Below are 23456 nucleotides of genomic sequence, written 5' to 3' on the forward strand. Positions count from 1 at the left end.
TATTGTCCTTGTTTAGTACAAATTAACAGATGAGTCGAATGGACGGTGTTAGGCATCGTTGAAGACAACGGGAATTTGTTTACCATTCCAATCAAACTTAACTTTTTCTTCCATTAGAAATCGACTAAAGTATAACAAGATAGAAGGAATAGTGCTACGTTCACGATCTTAACTTCGTTTTGTCTTTCTGAGAAAACAGAGAAAAAAGAAAGAAAAAACAAAACAAAACAAAAGGTTTGTGCATACCATTCACTTGGCAAACCCTAGATTGGTGTAGCTATGTCTTCAAAGTTCAAACATTCAGTTGCTTAAAGTCTTTGATCAAAAGAGTAGAGGTTTGATGATGTCAAGTACGTAAGGCATAGGTTTGTATATATAGAGAAGGGGTGTGATATCCACACACCCCTTTTTACTTCTCTCACATCTTTTTAGTTTTTGACCGTCGGATAAATTGAAGAAGATCAACGGACAGAAATTAACAAGGGGTGTGTGAGAAGTAAAAAGGGGTGTGTTAATAGCATACCCTTATAGAGAATATATATGGACACCATAAAGTTTTTTTTTAATACTATCTCCTAAGTTTTATGATATAACAATATAAAATATATTAAAGAATGGAGAGTTTGAGAATAAGATGTAATCAATTGTATTGAAACTGTGATTTACAAGATTTAAATATAAAACCTCATACTTACAAGTGAAAAATGATATCACCATATTTTTAATAAACATAATGATTCAGTTAATATCAACACTATAAAAACATTTAGTAACCACACAATCAGAATTTTAAGTAACACCGATTAAATTAATTAACTATTAGTAATCCCATAATATTACTCTTCCACAATTTTTAGATTCGATTATTCATTCTCTAGAAATATCAAAAAGTATGACCAATTTTCCCCTTTCTTTAATGTAAAATATATGTTGTACTTAAAAATATGATCAATTGTCACTTAGTACTACGGTTTAGTGGTATTTCTCTTCACTTGTAACTTAGAGGTCTTAGGTTTGATTCTCGTCAAATGCGAGTTTGAACCATATTATTGTTAACCCATTGTAAGGCTAAGCCACCCCTCCTCCTAATGTAGATAATATCGTTTGTTAAAAAAAATGTCCAGTTGGCCTCTCTAGGCTTTTCATCTAAAAAGCAAATTACATTTGCCGTTTTGGCACCCTCTCATTGCCATACATGAAAAATTAAGCCCCAACTCTTTCTTCCCGTTTAATAAAGTTGATTTTAACCCTCATTATGACGTTGCAATGAAGCTTAAGTGAAACGTGATTTTCTTACTTAATATATCTTTAATTTTTTTTATTTTCTTATTGAGAAGATAAATTATTTTGCTAAGTATCAACAAATGAAATGGATTGCAGAAAAGTCACAGAGAATTTTGAGTGCAAAATATTTGAAAATTCTCCTTTAACATAAGAGGTGGTGAGTGAGTGCCTGTGCTGAGTGGGTATAAAGGCCAATCCATATTAATTATATATAAAACTGCATAGTTGGAATTTGGAATCATTTTTGCATGAAACGACAAGGGATCTTGGATAGACGACCCTACCAATTACAGCAGCTTTCCTTGCTGTCCCTTTAATTTCAAAGATTCCCAATTGTAATTTAGCAATTAGGAACAGGTTAGTTCCAAAATATAATCACAGCTAAAAGCTAGATGTTAAAATTTGTCAATTACAGCATATTTACTTCCATCAAATAAAGAGGCTTATGTGTCCCTTCCATGCATGCACGTTGCAGGTTCTTTCACCTTTGGATCTGTTGTCCAAGAAGGTTATTGGTCATGATTCTATACTTGATAAGGTAGAAGGGATAATCTTAAGAACCTTATTCAACCGTGCTAATGATGTGTGCATCTTACAATAGATTCTACATACATAAATATATAGTTGTTCACTTTTCCCAGATAACTATGAGTCGATATATATATATATATATATATATATGCTAGGATGAATTACGCGCATGCGTACAAGTTAATTATGTTCATGTGAGTGATTAGTTACTGATACGTTGAGTATCATGGTAAATTTCTCACAAATATGTAACAACGAACACACATATACTTGAGATTATTCAAAATATAGCTCAATATATTCGGATTTATCAATCTAATTAATGGGTCAAACTTCATTATTTAAATTTAATGATTTTACGTATTAAGCTGAATCTCTAAATTCTAGACCTATACTTTTATAGAGTCGTTCAACAATTATCTCATTTTTAATCAAATATCATTGTTTTATGTGACTTTAACGTATTCGGTTTTTGTGTGCACTTGAAAATCTTCACGAAAATTGTACATTAATTACACAATCAATACAAATTTTAATTAATATCTTTAATTTTCATGTCAAACATATCTAATTCGTTTGAACTTTGTAATTGGATTTAGTTTTGGTGATAATCGAACATAAGAACTCTCACTTACAAGTGAAGAGAAACGTCACTAGACTGTAGTACTAAGTAGCTACGTATACTCAACTTTAGAAATTAGAATGTGGATGGACGAACCAAATGCGCACACACCTATTCCATTTTTTTTCCAATTCCCAATCGCATATATACCATAGGAAATTAGCAATATACATGTAAAATAAAAAGAGCAAAGAGCTCATCATCTCCCATGGTGTAAAAACGGTACACAAAAGGTCAAAAAGACACCACTCTCTACTCACTCTCATATATTTACTTCATACACGAGAAAGTAATGGGCCCTAATATATGGACCCCCACAGCCTATTTAGCAACTCATGATTCATGATGATTTGACGCAGGTGCACCGCACAGCGTGGTTCGTACGGACAAACGGACTGTAAGAAAGCACTTCAAAGCAGCCAGGACGGATTTCCAAAATGCTTCCAACTTTACCGCCACCCAAAGATGTAAAGGTACTTTCAACGGAACCGGATTCTCTCCAAATCCAATAAAATTGAGCATATTGAGCAGACGATCCGGATCGTTGAAATTTGATCTAATAATTATAAATAGGGAGTTCTCTAAAAATTATAATAATTGTAGCTATTAAATCAAATTTCAACGGGCTAGATCACCTGCTTAGCAGGCTCACAATATGGATCTAGAGAGGATCCGGTTCCCTTACTTAATCACCTGACAGTGACAGCAACGTTTCTAACTATATTTTTCTTCTTAAGATTTTTTTCCTTTTTACTGCAGAGATGGCCGACCAGATTAGAGCGATAATGGAGATTCTATGTTTAGGCCAAGACCTACTTCCTCTAGTTACCGTGTTGCGGCAGCCACTGTCGGCATAGACGTGGAAAGAATCGCGGTGGCGTGATGATGGCCTCTGTCGGAAGAATGGAGGGAATTGGGTCCAAAAGGAACTTATCCACCATCCGCGTGGCGGGTGTTGCCACGAATTTCTCCCATGCTTGATCCGCCTCCCCTTGGTGCTTTAAGAACACTTCCGTGGCATCAAGGCGGTGCATGTTCCAACCCCGCCGAGCTTGCAGCCGGCGGATCTTTTGCAATTGGCGATACGCCAAAATGCATGTATTTTCTTTGATTTTAGAAATTGCTGCTTGAAGAAGCCTCTCTTGGGTTTCATCATCGTTACTACCACTCGCTTCACAGTGTAAATACTCATGCATTTCAGGCACGCCTATGGCTTGCCTGATTCCATTCGTATATTCTGCTTCAGTTGTAGAGTCAAACATTTTCCTCACCTCGTCCACCAAACCCACCTTCACCATCCGATCCACTCTCTTCGACACGAAAGAGTGGAGCACAGGGATGGCCACATCAACCCAAAGAAAGCAACACTCGTACTTCATTCGAAACTCCGAGTGTTTATCCACCAAGGCTTCAATGTACGAATTCGAACCACCCGCAATGATCGGGAGTCTGTCACGCTCCAAGATGGATTCGATGGCCAACGATGCATGGTTCTTGAAATCATTGGCAGTAAAATTTGAGTTGGGATCGAATTTGCCTATCAAATGGTGGGGTATGCCTTTACACTCTTCCTCAGTGACTTTGTTGGTGACGATGTCCAAGCCTTTGTAGACTTGCATTTTGTCCGAGTTTATAATCTCCGCCGGATAATGCATTGCGAGGTCTATGGCAAGCCGGGACTTGCCAGTCCCGGTGGCTCCCATTACGATCACAACCTTATCTTTTCTCCGGAAAAATGGATCCATGTTGATGTTGGTGAGCGCGGGGCCATGGAAGCTCACCATCGGCTGTACTACTTGTTTGCAGGCAGACATGAGAATTCTCATTTTGTTATTAATTGAAACCTGCAAGGTTGACCCATAAACACAGGTGAGAATTCACTTCATGGAAACATTATATTCAAAGTTACACATGTAACGCAGTCCTCACAACAAAATTGACAAAATACCCCACATAGCTTTTTGGACCACGTTACCTTCAATTACAATAAACGCGGCGAATTGTTGGATAAAAAATGGCTTGCAAAAACTTCTTGATGTAGAGTATTAAAGAGAGATGAGAGAACCACAGACAGATGCAAGCCACTGGGGTTACCCTACCGGCAAGGTAGTTCGGGTGATCGATCGGTAGGAGTAGGATTAGGATTCGAAACTCTCCTATGGAATAAAAAAGGGTTGTAAGTGAATGGTGATGGTTATATAGATGGGTTTTCTCTCTAGGTATATCTTGTACTAGCTTCCCATTCTTTTCAAAAAAAATACGGTTGCGGAGGAAAACTGTGGGTTTTATGAGAAAATGAAGTTTTTGAAGTTGAATGATTACCGCCTAAGCAGAAGAGATGAGAGCTTGGGGATTTTATAGTGGTGGGAGAAAACTAAAGCAACCAAGGGTTGTATAGGGTTTTCTTATGACTTCAATGGAGGGAAAAACACATGTGGATTTTTGGTGAATTGTCCTGGGCGGAAGTAATGTCTTATAGTGTGGATTTACTGTCTTTGAATATTCTTTAATTGAAAAATAAGAAGGGTTTTAAAGCATCTTTAATGGAGACCTTAAATGGAATCCTTACAATTGTATATTCCTTAAATATACAGACAAATGACTTCTAATGGACCGGAATTGAAGTCCTCAAAATATCTCAATACATAAAACTTGCCGGATATGAATTCTCAAATATGAGGACTATATATAAAGACTTAAATAGTAGATTCCATATTAATTTTGAGTGGGAAATGCTGCTCTTTGTTTATTTTTTCCTTGTTTTTTGAACCCACCCAAGTGGGGCAGCTTCTCATTTGCTTTTTTTATTTTTTAATTCTTGAAAAATCAATGGTGAAGATAGTTTTTAATTTTTATCAATGGTTATCGTATTTTAATGAAATGAATAATAATTTTTTAATATTTTAGTTCCTATATTTAGGGATTATATTCTAAGGAATTACCATTTCAGACAATATTTTTATAAAGACTCTAATATTCCTCTAAAGCTCCTAAATAAGTCCTTAAAGATGGTGATGGGAATCCCTAAGTAGGGACTCCCATTAGAGATGCTCTTAGCATTTTTTTTTTTCTGGACAACAAAGATGCTCTTAGCGCTAGGAGGGACCATATAGAAAGAATCGATCGACACCAAGTTTTCTGGGTTTCATATACCAACAATTAAATGGGCCTCCTGTGCTGCTTAGGAGGGCATGATCTGTTAATTTCATGGAAATTAAGTGTAATTAAGAGTGACATGATCTGTTAATTACATGAAAATATGTGAGTAGGTAGCTAGCTAAGCTACAAATTAATCGGTTTGCCAAAAAAAAAAAAAAAGCTACAAATTAATCGTCATTTTAATGTGTTAAAGAGGAGCCACCTGTATAATAATAATATAATTAAAAGTATAAATAATGTTAGTCAACTCAAAGTAGGAGGGAGTGATGTGGCTCGGGGTATAATTCTCTAATGCATACACCAGTTGTTTAGTGATTAACTTTTATTAATTTGGGTTTAGGTTCTAATTCTATACTTATTCTCCATAAAATAAAAATTAAGAACACGTATGCATCACCAACGATGTAAAATATTGGGTGGGAATGGGATAATTGTTTCAGGAAAGCAGTGGGCAAAACGAATTTTTCTTTACGGTTTTGATATCAATATAAATTTTTTTTAAATGTGTTGAAGGGTAAAGTGTTAGCCTTATGTTTCTGATAATTCACTCTTTAAACACCGTCCTTTGATTCCCAGTAAAATTATTATTCCTTCGAGAAACAACGCAACACAATAGTAGGAGACGTAAGAAAAAAGAACCAAATTAACTACTCCCTCGAGTCATCTGATTTTTTTTTTATTTGTAAGTATTTGATTACGGATTTTAAGAGAAAGCTTATACTTTTTTTACTTCTTATGTGTAAGTAAACGTAAGAGAAAATGAATAAGTGAAATGATTCTCTTACTTATATTTTAGTAAATGCATGAAACTTAATAATCAAAGTTGGTCTTGTAAAAACTGTCCTATTTATAATGAAAATAATTTTGTTGCTGATGATTTGACTCGTTTGAGTTTGTCATGTAGTTGGGGTCCAATCTTTTTTTATTTAGCTTCTCCTTCTTGTTGTCGGTTGCTAGTTATAGATATAACTAGAGTCTCGTGATACTCTTATGTAATCTTTTTTTTTTCTTTCAGGCTCACGCCGCATTGTCAACAAAAGAAAATGATACTAATTTCTATTGCTTATAAGTAAATAGGTCCAGTCAGTAGATACCTCTTAGAATATATTTTAAATTAAAATCTCTCTTCTTGTTCCTATTGATAAAAGAAACACGGTTACATTATTATGAAGGAAACAGCTATTCATTACTCAAATGTAATCTTATTGCAATTGAAATGAACATACATTTCCCAATAATACATTATTTGATAAAGATCAGATGGGGAGTTGACTGAAGATCAAGTCGAAAGGCATAAGTTGGATTTACAGATGGTTTAGGCGTCTGACTTGGGCATGTACGGCTTCACTTGGGCGAAAATGGGGATACACATCAAACTTAACTCTTTGCCGTAATATATGGTAGTTTTCAACCAGATACTCTCGTCTACAATGTTTTATTAAGATTTTAAGATTTACGGATGTTTTTGGTATTTTATTATTTCTTTTTTCTATTACTTTTTGGATTCATAGGGCTTCTAGGATTAAGTTACATTATACATTACGATTGATATCATATTTTATCAATTATTCAATATTAAACACTCGGGTTTTCTCATACTTTTGATGAATTCCACTGTTCTTGTTCTTATCAATTATCTTCTCTTTGTCAAGATGGGTGTCGTTTATTATACAAAATTATTAATTATTACAAACTAATTAAAATAAAGTATATTAAAATAAAAGAAGGAAGAAAACTTCAAAAAAAAAAATTTGTATAAAGAAGTTGAGAAGAAGACAAGAATATGTACGTGGGCATTACATACAAGATGTGCATGCGCTTAATTTTCATATATTTTTGTATGCGAATTAACTTTTGATCTAGTCTTTCAATTTGATTGGAGGAAGCTCCATAAAGAAATGCTAGCTCCAATATTGGTTGCTGAGGAATAAGTTCAATTGGAATACAAGAAATTTGAAGAACTAATTTAATTCGATTGGTTGTTAAAACCAACCAAAAATATAATTTTTAAGTGGATAAAATGTTGTCTCATAGTTTAGCGTTTGCATGAGCTGTTGCTTGGATGTTGATTACAATTGTCATTTTCTTTTCCTTCTAATTTTTTTATGTAAAAGATATGATATTTCTTGTTGAATGACATGAAACTGAGGAGAGTTAAGAGTGATGTTGAAGTACATAAACAAAAATAAAAAATTCAAAGCCGATTCAATAAAATATTGCGATGTGAAACATAAAAACTGATGTAGAATAGATGGTTGAGAATATTGAAGAGCAGCTTCAATGATGCAAAGTTGGCAACAAGGCTTATGGGATGTAGGTATGGTAGATCGGTGTCAGAATCATGCATAATACATGTCGTTTGGAAGAGAATGACGCGAGGACCAATACGCATTGGCTTGGCTTGTGAATCAGAGGCAAGTTTGGCCAAACTCCTTCTTTACCATCCCAAAACAACATTTAAAATTTTGGGATACTTCTGGAACTTTGTTAACCGTTTCTTTTATTTCCTCCTTGAATGTTAAGTCCTACTAGGGTTTGCCTTATGTTTTGGACGTATAAATACACCTCTTTGGTGTTGGTGTTGAAGATCAAGTCGATTCTAGGGTTTCTTAGAGCATTCTAGCGTTGTGATATATCGTTCAACAAAATATTGATACCCTCCAATATAAAAAAAAGGGAGAGTTCCGAAGCCTGAATGATGAACAATCAAAACTCAAGCCACCAAAGAAAATGTGGAGGCTTCTCAAACCACATGCAAAATAAACCAAGCTAAAGTGATATGTCACTCCATCTGTATTGTAGCACAACGATTGGATTAAGTATTCTTTAAACTAATGAGTTTTAATAATCTAATGACACTATATATGATTAGTCATTGCCAACAATAGCGCGTTGTAGGTTCCTCATCACGTTAGAAAGCCAAAGGCTTATTTGACATGTCTCAAGGTGTCAATGTTTTGTTGAAGTTTAGATTTTTTTTTTATTATATATATATACACACACAAGCGAAGGGGAGTCAAGATCTTAGAACTTCAAATGCTCATAACCAATTGAAATCGGTAAATTTGATAACATTTAGAGAGAGAGAATTAAGGAAGCAGCGAAGAAATTGTTTACAACTGTGAACTTAAGTTCGATTTCTGTTCTTTTAACCAGGTCTTTGTGGGTACGCCAAACAGAACCTTGAGGAATCATAAGGCCATGAAAAAGCAGGAGAACATAAGTACTCATCATAGTGTGTGAAATTGAGAATCTAAAAAGCTATAGAATCTTGCTAAGCTAGCTAGTTTGAAAGAAAAAACCAGCAGATCACACTTGTACTGGCCGTGTTATTAACTTATTATATACTCTCACAGACAGTTATATATCAATATGATTTGGTAGTTACTGGTTGAAATGCACTTTGACTAATAACTGTTGGTTGTGTTGACAATATTATACAAATCTAGCTCGATATATGATATATGCCCTTTACTTCAACTCATGCATCTCATTTGTTAAACAACTGTACGTACTATGCATGTATAGATACACTATTTCCTTATTTAGAACTTACAAGCAGTTAAGCCCGTGCAATGCTGCAGGTTTCAAAATTATCTTAAACGTGTAAAAAGTAGATATACGTGAGAAAATATATGCTAAAGAGTAAGGTTATATACATATATTGCAGGAGAAAATTGAGAATGCTAATATGACACAATTAGAGAGTGCTATTTACATTCTTATATTACATGACAAAAATTGGGATGGTAGTACGCCATAGTCAGAGAGTACTATTTACATTCATATATTACATGCCAAAAATTGAGGATGTTAGTACGTCATCCTCATGCATTGTTCTTCAAAAGCTACAGTCCAATCCTAGGGAGACTTTTACGTCTAAAATTGTACAAAGCTCAAAAAATAAGATTTGTCACCCATATGTGCCATTTAAGACTTTATATATATATATATATATATATATATATATATATATATATTACACCCCTTGTATTCAGGAAGTGATATTGACATTACAATTACAACTTTTTTGTTACCTTCTACTTCAAGTCTGATATAAGTTCAAGAGTGTCAGCGGATGAACAAAGCACACCCATTGTCGGCGACCAAAGCTTGCAACAGCAAGCTGGAGCAAGAGGAGGCCTCTTCCTTCATTTGGGCCGAGTAGCAGACTGAATCATCAACAGCAGGCCAAGCCACAAACTTGGGTGATCTGGAAAACCCTTTTTCCAAAATTGGTCCATGCAAGAGGGCGCTCCAAATCAAACGCAAACCCCCACAAAGAGGGCAACACAACGTCGCACCTGTGATAAAAATGCAGATGGCTAAAGAAATCACATAACTTTGCACAAAACACTCGGGTAACTTACAGTAAAGGTTGCCAGTATTACACAAAAGAGACAAAAACAGAAGAATAATTCAATACCTCTAAATCTCATATGGGAGGCCAGTATATTCAAATGAATTGAATGGTGGAGGCATATTATCACTCTAGCAAAAGATGTAAATCAGATGACTCTATGAGCAGATAAAAAATTGATATTAGACATCCAGAGAACATAACTCATTCAGGACAAAGTTGAGTTTGAAGTTCTTTGAACATCATTCAGAACAAATTCCCATGTTACCTTCATTTAAGACAATATGCTAGCTCCAATATTGGTTGCTGAGGAATAAGTTCAATTGGAATACAAGAAATTTGAAGAACTAATTTAATTCGATTGGTTGTTAAAACCAACCAAAAATACAATTTTTAAGTGGATAAAATGTTGTCTCATAGTTTAGCGTTTGCATGAGCTGTTGCTTGGATGTTGATTACAATTGTCATTTTCTTTTCCTTCTAATTTTTTTTATGTAAAAGATATGATATTTCTTGTTGAATGACATGAAACTGAGGAGAGTTAAGAGTGATGTTGAACTATATAAACAAAAATAAAAAATTCAAAGCCGATTCAATAAAATATTGCGATGTGAAACATAAAAACTGATGTAGAATAGATGGTTGAGAAGATTGAAGAGCAGCTTGAATGATGCAAAGTTGGCAACAAGGCTTATGGGATGTAGGTATGGTAGATTGGTGTCAGAATCATGCATAATACATGTCGTTTGGAAGAGAATGACGCGAGGACCAATACGCATTGGCTTGGCTTGTGAATCAGAGGCAAATTTGGCCAAATTCCTTCTTTACCATCCCAAAACAACGTTTAAAATTTTGGGATACTTCTGGAACTTTGTTAACCGTTTCTTTTATTTCCTCCTTGAATGTTAAGTCCTACTAGGGTTTGCCTTATGTTTTGGACGTATAAATACACCTCTTTGGTGTTGGTGTTGAAGATCAAGTCGATTATAGGGTTTCTTAGAGCATGCTAGCGTTGTGATATATCGTTCAACAAAATATTGATACCCTACAATATAAAAAAAGGGAGAGTTCCGAACCCTGAATGATGAACAATCAAAACTCAAGCCACCAAAGAAAATGTGGAGGCTTCTCAAACCACATACAAAATAAACCGAGCTAAAGTGATATGTCACTCCATCTGTATTGTAGCACAACGATTGGATTAAGTATTCTTTAAACTAATGAGTTTTAATAATCTACTGACACTATATATGATTAGTCATTGCCAACAATAGGGCGTTGTAGGTTCCTCATCACGTTAGAAAGCCAAAAGCTTATTTGACATGTCTCAAGGCGTCAATGTTTTGTTGAAGTTTAGAGTTTTTTTTTTTATTTTATATATATATACAAGCAAAGGGGAGTCAGGATCTTAGAACTTCAAATGCTCATAACCAATTGAAATCGGTAAATTTGATAACATTTAGAGAAAGAGAATTAAGGAAGCAGCGAATAAATTGTTTACAAATGTTAACTTAAGTTCGATTTCTGTTCTTTTAACCAGGTCTTTGTGGGTATGCCAAACAGAACCTTGAGGAATCATAAGGCCATGAAAAAGTAGGAGAATATTAGTACTCATCATAGTGTGTGAAATTGAGAATCTAAAAAGCTGCAGAATCTTGCTAAGCTAGCTAGTTTGAAAGAAAAAACCAGCGGATCACACTTGTATTGGCCGTGTTATTAACTTATTATATACTCTCACAGACAGTTATATATCAATATGATTTGGTAGTTACTGGTTGAAAGGCACTTTGACTAATAACTGTTGGTTGTGTTGACAATATTATACAAATCTAGCTTGATATATGATATATGCCCTTTACTTCAACTCATGCAACTCATTTGTTAAACAACTGTACGTACTATGCATGTATAGATACACTATTTCCTTATTTAGAACTTACAAGCAGTGAAGCCCGCGCGATGCTGCAAGTTTCAAAACTATCTTAAACGTGTAAAAAGTAGATATACGTGAGAAAATATATGCCAAAGAGTAAGGTTATATACATATATTGCATGGGAAAATTGAGAATGCTGATATGACACAATTAGAGAGTGCTATTTACATTCTTATATTACATGACAAAAATTGGGATGGTAGTACGCCATAGCCAGATAGTACTATTTACATTCATATATTACATGCCAAAAATTGAGGATGTTAGTACGTCATCCTCATGCATTGTTCTTCAAAAGCTACAGTCCAATCCTAGGGAGACTTTTACGTCTAAAATTGTACAAAGCTCAAAAAATAAGATTTGTCACCCATATGTGCCATTTAAGACTTTATATATATATATATATATATTACACCTCATGTATTTAGGAAGTGTTATTGACATTACAATTACAACTTTTTTGTTACCTTCTACTTCAAGTTTGATATAAGTTCAAGAGTGTCAGCGTATGAACAAAGCACACTCATTGTCGGCGACCAAAGCTTGCAACAGCAAGTTGGAGCAGGAGGAGGCATCTTCCTTCATTTGGGCCGAGTAGCAGACTGAATCATCAACAGCAGGCCAAGCCACAAACTTGGGTGATCTGGAAAACCCTTTTCCCAAAATTGGTCCATGCAAGAAGGCGCTCCAAATCAAACGCAAACCCCCACAAAGAGGGCAGTACAGCATCACACCTGCGATAAAAGTGCAGATGGCTAAAAAATTAACATGAGTATGAAACTCACCATTGGACCTCTAGCAATCACATAACTTTGCACAAAACACTCGGGTAACTTACAGTAAAGGCTACCAGTATTACACAAAAAAGACAAAAACAGAAGAATAATTTAATACCTCTGAATCTCATATGGGAGGCCAATAGATTCAAATGAATTTAATGGTGGAGGCACATTATCACTCTAGCAAAAGATGTAAATCAGATGACTCTGTGAGCAGATAAAAAATTGATATCAGACATCCAGATAACAGAACTCATTCAGGACAAAGTTGAGTTTGAAGTTCTTTGAACATCATTCAGAACAAATTCTCATGTTACCTTCATTTAAGACAAAAAAAATTACAAAATTAAAGTTGGGTTTTTCATATTCTCTATTGGGTATCGAAAGTCATGGGGAAAGCTTGGAAATAACCAAAACAACATCCAATTTAGTACACACCTAAGAAAAACGTAAGCAAGAAATAAAACAATGAAAGATCATAATAGGTTCAACAATACTAAAATAAATTACAGTTGGATTTAAAGATGCATACTCAAGCAGCTCCTTATTGCTTTCAAATATGGCCAGGTCTTCTTCCTTGAGATTCAAGGATACTTCTATGCCATCTCAGTATCGTGTATCCATCAACACAATTAGATTCTTGAACTCCGTACCCAGAGTCACCTTTCTCCATCCAAAATAGGGTTCATAGAAAGGAAACATGCATCAACTGCTGCAGCTATAAGTTTCTACACCATTCCTTATCATGAGATTCCAATAATCCTTGAAAATTCCCACACATCGTCCCCGCCGATACTAATACCATATTTTATTTTAAATTCCCTTAAAGATTCTAATACATTGATATGTACAAATTTTCATAAAATTAATGTAAAAATTACCTTGTACTGGAGACCACAACCTCAAAAACTGCTACTATACCCAAAAATTTAATCACAAAGAATTCTGCAAAACCTAAAAAAATTTAGTAAACTGACATAAAACCAAACCCAGAAATATAAGGGCACAATTCTACAAACCCACCAATTTAATGAAGAATTCTCCAAAACCTAGAACCCTCTACCAAATGAAATGGTCAAAGCATGGAAAGTAGACTCGCGAAATCCAATCGTTAAAAGCCATCGAAGGAAAGGTTGAAATATAGCTATAAAAACAGATCCAACCAAGTAAAGTGTACTTGGTTATTAAACGTAAAATTCTACAAATCATGAAAAACTTGCTAAAATTCAATTATATTAAATCACAAATTTGAAGCTGATTTTGACATGCAATAGGTCTAAAAGGTACCTGAGGTGATGAGGTATGGTTTGACATCTTCTTCTTTCTTCACCTCTTTCTAAGTTGCTCTTTGCATAAACAACAATTATTAAAAAAATAACCCAATTACGTTATATTAATCTGTAAATACAATTACAGGTCCACCAGAAAATTATAGAACTCAAAATTACAAAAACACCAACATGAATTTAAGCAAAACCTAGATCAGATTCTCAGAGGGTTTATCAAAAATAATAATTTAATCAGAAATTAACACTGAAAATAAATAAAAAACCAAAATTTTTTTGACATTTCTTCGTTTTTTTTACCTTTAAGTTCCTCAAGAGTGCTGGAAAGCTCTTGCTTCGCCATATTAGCTTTCTGGCTTTTACTCTAGAATCTAATTAAGAACTGAAGGCCCTGCGGGAGTAGAAGAGAAAGCAGTGAAGGTTTTAAATCACTTGGATTCAAACCATTATGCAGCTAATGACAAACAACATATTGTTTGAGTCAATTCCTAATTGGCATTAAGAGCACGTAAATGATTATGTGACTTGTTCTTGAATAATTGAAATCACTCATAAGTAAAGGTCGAATAGATTGGATTAGTGTTTAGGAATTGAGGGTTAAGGAATCTAGCCGGAAACTGGATTTTTCAAAGAAATTTTCCATAAACATATTAGCTTTTGCAAGAAAAACTGGATAACAACTTACCTCCGATTCACCTTAAATCGTAATTAATCGAGGCATGCAACTGGTGATTTTGGTTCCTGAGACGAATGTTAAACGACTGGTTGTAACAGCAAGGTCCGATCGCTAGTGTTCGGCCGGAAACAGCTCGCTGGATTTCAGGCACCAACTTAATAATTGAAAACGGCTGAGAATTTCTAGAAATATATTTGAGGGTTAGATTGAATGTGAGAGAGGGTTTTTTTTTAGTTGGTTTTTTGGTTTGTATTCGCTGAAAGCTACGAACTCGTCGCCAGCCATAGTGGTGAGTCATGGAGTGAACAGCGAGAAAGACGGGCGAGAAAGGTGTAAAAGAGAAGGGAAAAAATAATGTGTTTATATATTTTCTCAAACAGTGGCACACTTGCAATAACAAAAATTAAACAGGGGCAAAATCGTCAATGCATTGTGCTTATGAACAGTGAATCATAATGTTTTCAGTTTTAGTATAGATTGAATTTTTGGGCCCTTTCTTTTTTAATGGACCACTATAGTTTTTTCTCTTCTATGGTGAAGTTCATATACTCCAAAATATGTTCGTTTGCAAGGTTTTTATGATACAAGTGATTAAGATTGTTGATGCACAAAACCGGAGGGGTCTTGGAACAACGTAAATCCGACCGTGAATCTGCAAGAAAGTAAAGAACACAAGATGTATCGTGGTTCACCCCAATGTTTGGGCTACGTCCACACTGATGTTGATTGTATTTCTCTCTAATTGTATGTATGGATTACAAGGATGAGGGGGAGTCCCCCAGAGAAAGAGAGAGTTTGAGAGTGTGAGGGGGTTGCTGGATATGAGCCTCTCTTTGGGGATGTGAGGCTTGAGGATTGTGAGGGTGAGGAGTCCCTTTTATAGACTAAGGGCTTCTCCCCTTTTACATAGATCATGGGCTTAATGTCTGGAAGCCCAAGTAACGAGGCCCAATATAATATGGTACTAACAAAGATTATTTATCCGCGTGTGCAATGCAAAGGTTGTGTTTGATTCTTCCCTTTTTATGATATAGTGTATATTAGTGATATCTTGTCACACTAGCTTAGATTTGATAATCTTTTATTCGATTTCTTAATCCAATATGAAACAACACAAATTAACAAGTTTCACTTAATCTATATCGTGTAGTCAAACGAGCAATTTCTGTTATATATGTAAACAAAACTGCTAGCACCCAAACCAATAGGACATAATACAACATTAATAATCATTAACAAGAGAATAATCAACATTATCTGAAGTACCAACTTGTTAAATAATCTAATTGAAGGTTGTAGAACAAATTGTCAAACAATTAATTAATAAGCTTCGATCTTGATGTCTAGAGTTGGAGTCGATCGAGAGCATGAGGGAGTGTACAAAAATATAGCTTTTTCTCATGATCCGCTGATCACTGACTCACTATGATGGGGTTTTAGTGTTCGTGGGATGCAAAGCTGCTTTAAAATAACAAATTCAAATGGGGTTGCCACTAAATTATTTATATACATAAATAGGACGAGACAAAAAGGACCTCAGTCATACTTTTCCTCTAAGCTAAAATCGTTTGACTGTCTTCCATTTCTTCGAATATTCAAACTAATCAACATACAAAGCTAATCTTTGATTCCTAATCTTTAAGCGTGACTACTAGTTTTGTTTTTTCTTTTCATCAACAGAGCTAGCGCGATTAATAGTCTTCGGATTAACATTTCTTTTCAACATTTAGCTGGTTTATGTGTCGATGATAAATATTGTTATCATACTTTTGTTAGTATAACACCGAAACCCTAGTTAGGCATAACCTGAATATTTTGGAACAACTGATCTGGCCGTAAATGTAACACACACACAAAATTTAGTTTTAACCAAATGTTAATTTGCTTGTAGTTCTCTTGTACGTATATCATCGTATATTTACAATTTTGCATGTGCAATATATACACACATGATGAGAGAGAGAGAGAGAGAGAGAGAGAGAGAGCACCACAAATAAGTAAATATTTCCTTCTACATATCCATCGAAAGACATTTTTTCACTTAGATTTAACTGTTGATTTGGAGTATAGTTTCTATATTTTGAGGAATCACGATAGCTGTTGCACCCAAAATATGAAGAGACTCGGGAGCAATCATAAGCAAGCTTTACACAAATACACTTTATATAATAGAATCCACATAATATACAACAATGCTTGGCTATTTAAGAATGAATAGAGAAACTCCTACTCAAAATTTTTGGTGCTCGAATTACAGAGTTTTGTGGTTATGATTAGAATCATTCATTATTTTGTGACAATCTCTATAAATGAATTAAAAGTAAGATAGTTTAGTCAATCTATTCTTCGAGATAAAATTTCAAGTAAGAACTTTGCCCGACGAAATCATGTATGGCAAAAGCGTTTAACCACGAAATCCTTATTTAGTAGGACGGAAATCTTTTCGTTTGAAAAGGTAGTTTTTTTTTTTTTTTTGTAATAATCATATCTCTAAAATAAAAAAAGTAGCATAGTTAAGGGAGTACTAATTAGAAGAGTAGTTGAGTGGGACTTGCTCCCAACTTGGATTGAGCTCCAAAACCGTACTTACTAATTTAAAACAAATTAAAAGATAGGCATATGATGAATAACCATTCAAGTGATTTCCATCCTCAAGTTGGTGGGGTTTGGATTTATTGGCTGAATATGCACCAAGTTATTCATACCATATGGCAGCAAAATCTACAAATTCTGGCTACGGTTATTTTCAAAACTTCATGATTACTTGTGCCAAATTAGTAGGAAAACTTTTAGAGTTGTCAAAACCAGGTTGGGAAAAAATAGGTTGACAAGATATTGAAGCAATTAGTCATGGGTGCCCAATATTAGATTGTGAAAAACTAACGAATTGGTTCTTTTTGTATGCATCACGATTCACCAATATTCTGGGTTATTGGTTTTGCGTGTAACTGAATATTAATATTGGAGGCCTCATTGCGCAAGGCCTCTGCATAAGTGTATTTCAAAGGGTTATGTCTAGGAATGGGTAGGCAAATGTCAATATAAACGAGGTAGTATGTATCTATGTGTATATATAACCTTTTCCCAAGTTAGAAAAAGAAGTATCATTAGACTAATAGTTAACTAATGAATATAGTGAATATCACATAATTACTAGGAGATAAACTAATATAAGCAACTAGAATGCTAGAAATCACACAGTTGGACTATGCCATAACCATTAGTCTTAAAGTTTATTTCTTTCTAGGACTTGAAGTTTAATTGAATATTTTTAAACAAACGATACTATCTACACTAAAAGGGGAGGGGGTAGGCTAAGTCTCACAATGGACTAGCAATAATGTGGTTCAAATTCGTCTTTGACAAGAATCGAACCTAAAACCTCTCATATACAAATAAAGATGAATACAATTAAACTGTAGTACTAAGTAGCTTTTTCACAGTTGAATTAATTTGATAAGATTTGATTAAATTTTAACCATATTTTAATATGAAATAATGCGCAGGAGAGCAATCCTCTTGAGTGAAATGTCACAATTTTCAAAAACAAAGTAAAAAGAACACAAATGACACATACCACTTGGGCCTTGTTGTTTATCTTCTTAAGCCCATATATATATATTTTTTGCAAGAAAAATAGAAGGGGAAAGGGCCCATATTTCACAATACACGCGCTGGCGCTCTAGAAGCGCGTGTGCGTGTATAACTTGCCACGTCATCTGCGAGAGTAATTGGCAGGGACGGAGAGGCCGCCAAGCGTGACCATCTCTGAGGCAGATTTGCGGACTATTCACTCTCTCTCTTGTCAAATCTTCACCTGAAATTTGCATTTAAATACGAAATTAAATTAAAAATAAAAATGTTATTTAATCGGAGCGTCTGATTCTGACATGAATCGCTCGCTGTCTGCGTCGTCTTCGTCTTCTTCTTCGTCGTCTTCCTCCGGTTCTTGGTTCTCCGGCGTAGTCCGGGGCCGGTCGGACCGGGCCGGGTCTGTCAAGATGGGAGCAGACTCCGTTTCGGGCGGCTCCGGCGACCATTCCGCTCCCGTTGTGCGGAAGAATCAGTTCCGGGGTGTGCTCTTCAAGTACGGCCCCAAACCTATTCAGGTATGTCAATTTCTTATGCCAATTAATGCTTCTTGTTTCTGGATTTTGCTGCATTGTGTTTGAATTTTGAGTGGCGATTGAACTGTGAGAGCTCGATCTCTGTTTGGAAGTTGATAATTTGAAATAATTGGGGTAATTGGTGCCATTTCGATGTCGAAAAATGTAAATTTTAACATTTTGGTGGTCTGAATTATGTTAATGGGGTGTTGGGAAGATTGAAATTTGGTGGATAAAATATTTTTTGAGCAGTTGTCAATTACTGAGATTGGTATTTCGAAGGAATGGGGTTAATTGGTGCCATTTTGCTGTCGAAACTGAGTCTGAAATTATGTTAATGGGGTTGTTAGGAAGATTTGAATTTGGTGGGTAAAGTTTTTGTTGAGCAGTTTCCAATTACTGAGATTGGTAGTTTGAAAGAGTGGGGTAATATGGTGCCATTTTGCTGTCGAAAGATGCAATTGTTAACTGTTAGCTAATCTGAATTGTGTTATTGGGATGTTGGGAAGATTTGAATTTGGTGCATAAAGTTTATGCCAATTACTGAGATTGGGATTAGAGGTGAAATGCTGGAGTTTGGGTGGGAACTTAGAAAGTCAGGATGGATTTTGGTAACATGCGAAAAATAGATGTCAAGTAGTTCACTGGCAGCTACTGAGAGAGAACGGCATTTAAAAAATGATAGGATTTTCAAAATCATTTGTTTGGATGCTATTTATCTACAGAAACTAAGAGGAGAATTACCTGGTTCTGTGGTTCGAAGATTCAGTTGTGTCTTCTCTATCAATTGTACCTATATCCTTTGAGTTCAATCGAACACATTGCTCTCCCTAAAAAATGTTGGAAGGTTCAGTGAGCTGCATCAAGAGCACAAGTTTCATGCATATTGGTTTAGCTTGGTAACATTTTGCAAGATTAAACTTGTAAACTAGATTTCTGTTTAAACTTTAAATTGCTCATAGAATTAACTAATTAAGTACTTTGGATTTTAGGGTAAAGGCCAGCATTCGAACAGAAAAAAGTTACTATCTTAGTATAGGCTAGTTCAACCAGATCACACTATGGAAATTTTTTTTTCCTTTCTTTTCCAGTGCATGTCTTATATGTCATTCTGTTCTGATAAATCCTCTATTTTCATTGAATATAAATTATAAAGTTCTTGCTGTTTGTTATTGTTGTCAAGTATAGCTTAGTCACTGTTATTGTGCATGCTTTAGGAGTCTATTTTTTTATTATGCTTATATATTAATTTCCTTGATGATGTGTCAGTGAGAATTATACTTGCGATGCAGGTTGCATTTAAAACAGGTGATTATAGACAGCAAGTCATTTTTATTGGTGGACTGACTGATGGTTTTCTGGCAACAGAGTATGTAACATTGCTTGTTAACTTTTCTTTTGAAGTGATATTTTGTCTTACATCACCAACGCTTGTTTGTGTGACTAGATTTCAGCCTATATATAATTTTCACTCAGAGCAGCTTTCTTCATTTAATAATCAGAAGTTCACTGCACAATGTTGCGAGGTGCTTAAAGAAAATTTTAATAATGTGTCATTCCTTTCATATCTTTCTTTTATGTGATTTACAGATACTTGGAACCTCTTGCAATTGCTTTGGACAAGGAGAAATGGTCACTTGTTCAACCTCTCTTGTCATCTTCATACAGTGGATATGGCACTTCCAGCTTGAAACAAGTAACTTAATTCAACCAATCCCTTGCTTTTTTATATAGGTTCTTGATTCATGCCTGTTTCCTATGTTTTTAGGTACAATAGGGTAAAACATACTGTTGCAAGTTGCAAGACAGTTTTAAGTGTATTGTATCATTATGGTTTTAAGGATCCATGGTGACTGGCCTGGACCTTTTCATCAAGTTTAGCTTGTTTAGGTTATTACATGTTTAAGCTTTCTGTTTTTAAGTGGGCTAAGTTGGCCTGGAAAAGTGAACTTTGGTTGTTCAACTTTTTTTCTAAATATTCATATATATTATATATACATATTTTACTCTCTATTTTTGGGGTTTGGGTGCTGAAGTTACAAATATTACTGGTTTTACTTATAAGATATTGTCGCCTTATGTATTGAAGGATGCAATTGAACTTGATCAGCTGATCAGTCACTTTATAAACAAAGAAGATTCTGAGGGTGTGGTACTGCTTGGCCATAGTACTGGCTGTCAGGTTTGTGTTGATTGCATTTAGACTTGAGCTTTTGAAGTTAACGAGAGCAGTCATCATTATCACTTTTTGAGGCATATAATTAGAATTCCATATTTTTGTTCCGACTCTAGGATATTGTACATTATATGCGCACAAATGCTGCATGCTCCCGAGCGGTTCGTGCTGCCATTTTGCAGGTACTATGCTTTCCTTAATTTGGTTCCTTTGGTCATATTGAAATGAAAATTTGAATGCGAATAAGTTCAAAATGCTAGATGTGAAGCACCTCGTTCAGACTGTTTGTTAAAGATATCATCTTGCCATTTGGGTGTAAAGCTGGCTCCCGTATTACTTGTCACCAAATTATCAGTTATAGATTGTAGTTGATTGGAAATATGTTGAGAGATTTGTATTCACAAGATCGTAGTTTTCATCAAAGAAATATGTTTTCTAATTCATATTATGTCAACATCGTGTTTTGCCATCTTGTATTTGATGTCTGATGAATCGATGATTGATGTAAAGTCCTTAATCTTTCTTGCGGCAGTACCTTCTATCCTTGTCTGTATGAAGTTATGAACCTATACTTGAATCTATGGTCACAATGCCAATTAAATGTCAGGCCCCAGTCAGTGATAGGGAATACAGAGCAACTCTTCCTGAAACAGCTGCTATGATTGACTTGGCTTCGACCATGATTAGTGAAGGACGTGGTTCAGAATTAATGCCAAGTGCAGCAGATCCAGGAGCCCCAATAACTGCCTATCGGTGGGTATACACCCATAATCATCATCCGTAGTAATAAGATATGAAAGTATTACCAGTTTTGAAATGAGCTTTATTAGAAAGAATAGGCTTCAAAATACATAGAGGCTTGCAATGGGTTGCACCATGACATTAGATCGTCTTGCTGCTCAGCCATCAAATACCATATTGCCTTTCATTAGTGCTATTCGTCTTCGTCTAAAGAAACAAATGCCTTGCAGGTATCACTCCCTTTGTGCATACAACGGGGATGATGACATGTTTAGTTCTGACCTTACTGATGACCAGCTGAGGTTGAGACTTGGGCACATGACTAACACACCATGCCAGGTAGAGTATCCCTTATTTTATTTTCTTATTTGCGAGGAAGAGTCTTTCTAAGATAATTTAATTTAATTTGAAGTAAACCTTTAGGCAAGATGTTAACGACTTTAGATAAGAACACTATTAAAAGAATTTCAGAATAATATAATTATATATTTTTGTTAGGAAAGTACTTGATCATAGATTTTTTAGAGGGGACGATAGGAAAATGGATAAGAAATATAAGAAGACGAAGGTAGAATTGCATTGCTTCAGGATTCCAACATAAAAATGGCAAATGCATTATCAGCCTCTTGGTTCTTATCTCTAGTGACAAGCATAAGTTTTGTTTACCTTTTATATAAGAACGATGCTACTTTCTGGTTTAGTGTATGGAGTACAAATTAAATTACTCATATTTCGTCTGTAGGTTATATTTTCCATGGCTGATGAATATGTGCCAGACTATGTTGACAAGAAAGCACTGGTTCAAAGGTTAAGAAATAGAAACTTTTGCTTATTTTACATACATTTTTTATATGACATTTTGTGTTGTTAAGAACCTCACGAAAGTAGTACGAACAAATGATTACTCATGCTGGTTAATAATGCGTTTAAAACAGACTTCTCCTGTGGTGTTTCCGTGTGCATGTGCACACTGTATCTGTGTCTGTCCATGTGCAAGGGATTAATCTCTGATCCGATTAAATAATTGTACTGATATTTGTTGATCTCATGCAGATTGTGCAAAGCTTTGGGTGGTGCTGAGAAAGTTGAAATCGAATATGGGAATCACTCCCTGTCCAACAGAGTTGATGAAGCTGTCCATGCCATCATCGATTTTGTTAAAAGAGATGGACCGAAAGGCTGGGATGATCCATGGCATTAGCTGTAGTGCGTTGCTCTGTTTTCCTATTTTCATTTCTAAAGTTCTTTCGTTTATTCTATTCTCATTGATTTCTTGTCTTCAATTTTCTGAGCTTTTCCAGTTTCTCCTTCCTCTTTTCGATCTTGTTTCACTCACGTTGTTGAAATTGCATTGATAGAGAGAACATTACCGTTTTTTGTGAACTTGTCAAGAAAGAAAACATAGAAAATCACATTTTTTTGCAATATTGTCTTAGCCTTAGCAGTTAGGGCTGGCTTCTTGTTTACACACATTTGATCGTTTCTTCCTGTGAAAGAATATCATCATTTGCCCTCTCGGGTTGGATACCTTAACGAGTCGGAGTCATAGGACACTGCTGCTGTTGTGGCTGTTGAAGCAGTGTGAGTCTAGTGTGTACCGTTTATAACATGTCCTTTAGCTGTGGGTGTTTGGTGAATTCTGCCAGCGGCCTTTCTTGTTAGTATGTGTTTTTGTGTCTTGGCAACGATATTTGAGGTTAAGATTTAGGTTAAGTCACTAATGATAAGGACAAAATAAAGGGTAAAATGAATAGTACCAGGATTGACTTTTTAGTGTAAAAATGTGGTTTTTTGTTAAAGTG

At 35.1% G+C, this 23456-nt stretch overlaps 1 protein-coding gene and 1 pseudogene across 2 annotated transcripts; one reads left to right on the plus strand and one right to left on the minus strand.

Moving 5' to 3' along the window:
- Positions 1–2671: 2671 nt before the first annotated feature.
- On the minus strand, positions 2672–5075 carry LOC126606841 (adenylate isopentenyltransferase 5, chloroplastic-like; annotated as a pseudogene).
- Positions 5076–18389: 13314 nt separating this feature from the next.
- LOC126608957 (UPF0613 protein PB24D3.06c-like) lies at positions 18390–23079 on the plus strand. 2 transcript variants are annotated; one of them, XM_050276970.1, is made up of 9 exons: positions 18391–18740; positions 20030–20106; positions 20328–20433; positions 20827–20919; positions 21030–21095; positions 21521–21666; positions 21885–21993; positions 22397–22461; positions 22708–23079. In XM_050276970.1, exons 1-9 carry the CDS (start codon positions 18522–18524, stop codon positions 22853–22855), a joined length of 1029 nt encoding a protein of 342 aa, XP_050132927.1. In that variant the 5' UTR covers positions 18391–18521; the 3' UTR covers positions 22856–23079. The 2 variants fall into 2 exon arrangements, with proteins under 2 accessions (XP_050132928.1, XP_050132927.1); XM_050276971.1 differs by lacking the exon at positions 22397–22461 and having other exon boundaries at positions 18390–18740.
- The last annotated feature ends 377 nt before the right edge of the window (positions 23080–23456 follow it).

Source organism: Malus sylvestris, chromosome 16, assembly GCF_916048215.2.
Source record: "Malus sylvestris chromosome 16, drMalSylv7.2, whole genome shotgun sequence".
Lineage (NCBI taxonomy): Eukaryota > Viridiplantae > Streptophyta > Magnoliopsida > Rosales > Rosaceae > Malus > Malus sylvestris.

What these genes read in the sequence shown, in the direction of transcription:
- LOC126608957 (XM_050276970.1), top strand. Translation starts at nt 18,522, where the DNA reads ATGAATCGCTCGCTGTCTGCGTCGTCTTCGTCTTCTTCTTCGTCGTCT. An exon ending in TTCGTGCTGCCATTTTGCAG is followed by an intron (nt 21,096 to 21,520) that starts GTACTATGCTTT and finishes ATTAAATGTCAG; the next exon opens with GCCCCAGTCAGTGATAGGGA. An exon ending in TGACTAACACACCATGCCAG is followed by an intron (nt 21,994 to 22,396) that starts GTAGAGTATCCC and finishes TTTCGTCTGTAG; the next exon opens with GTTATATTTTCCATGGCTGA.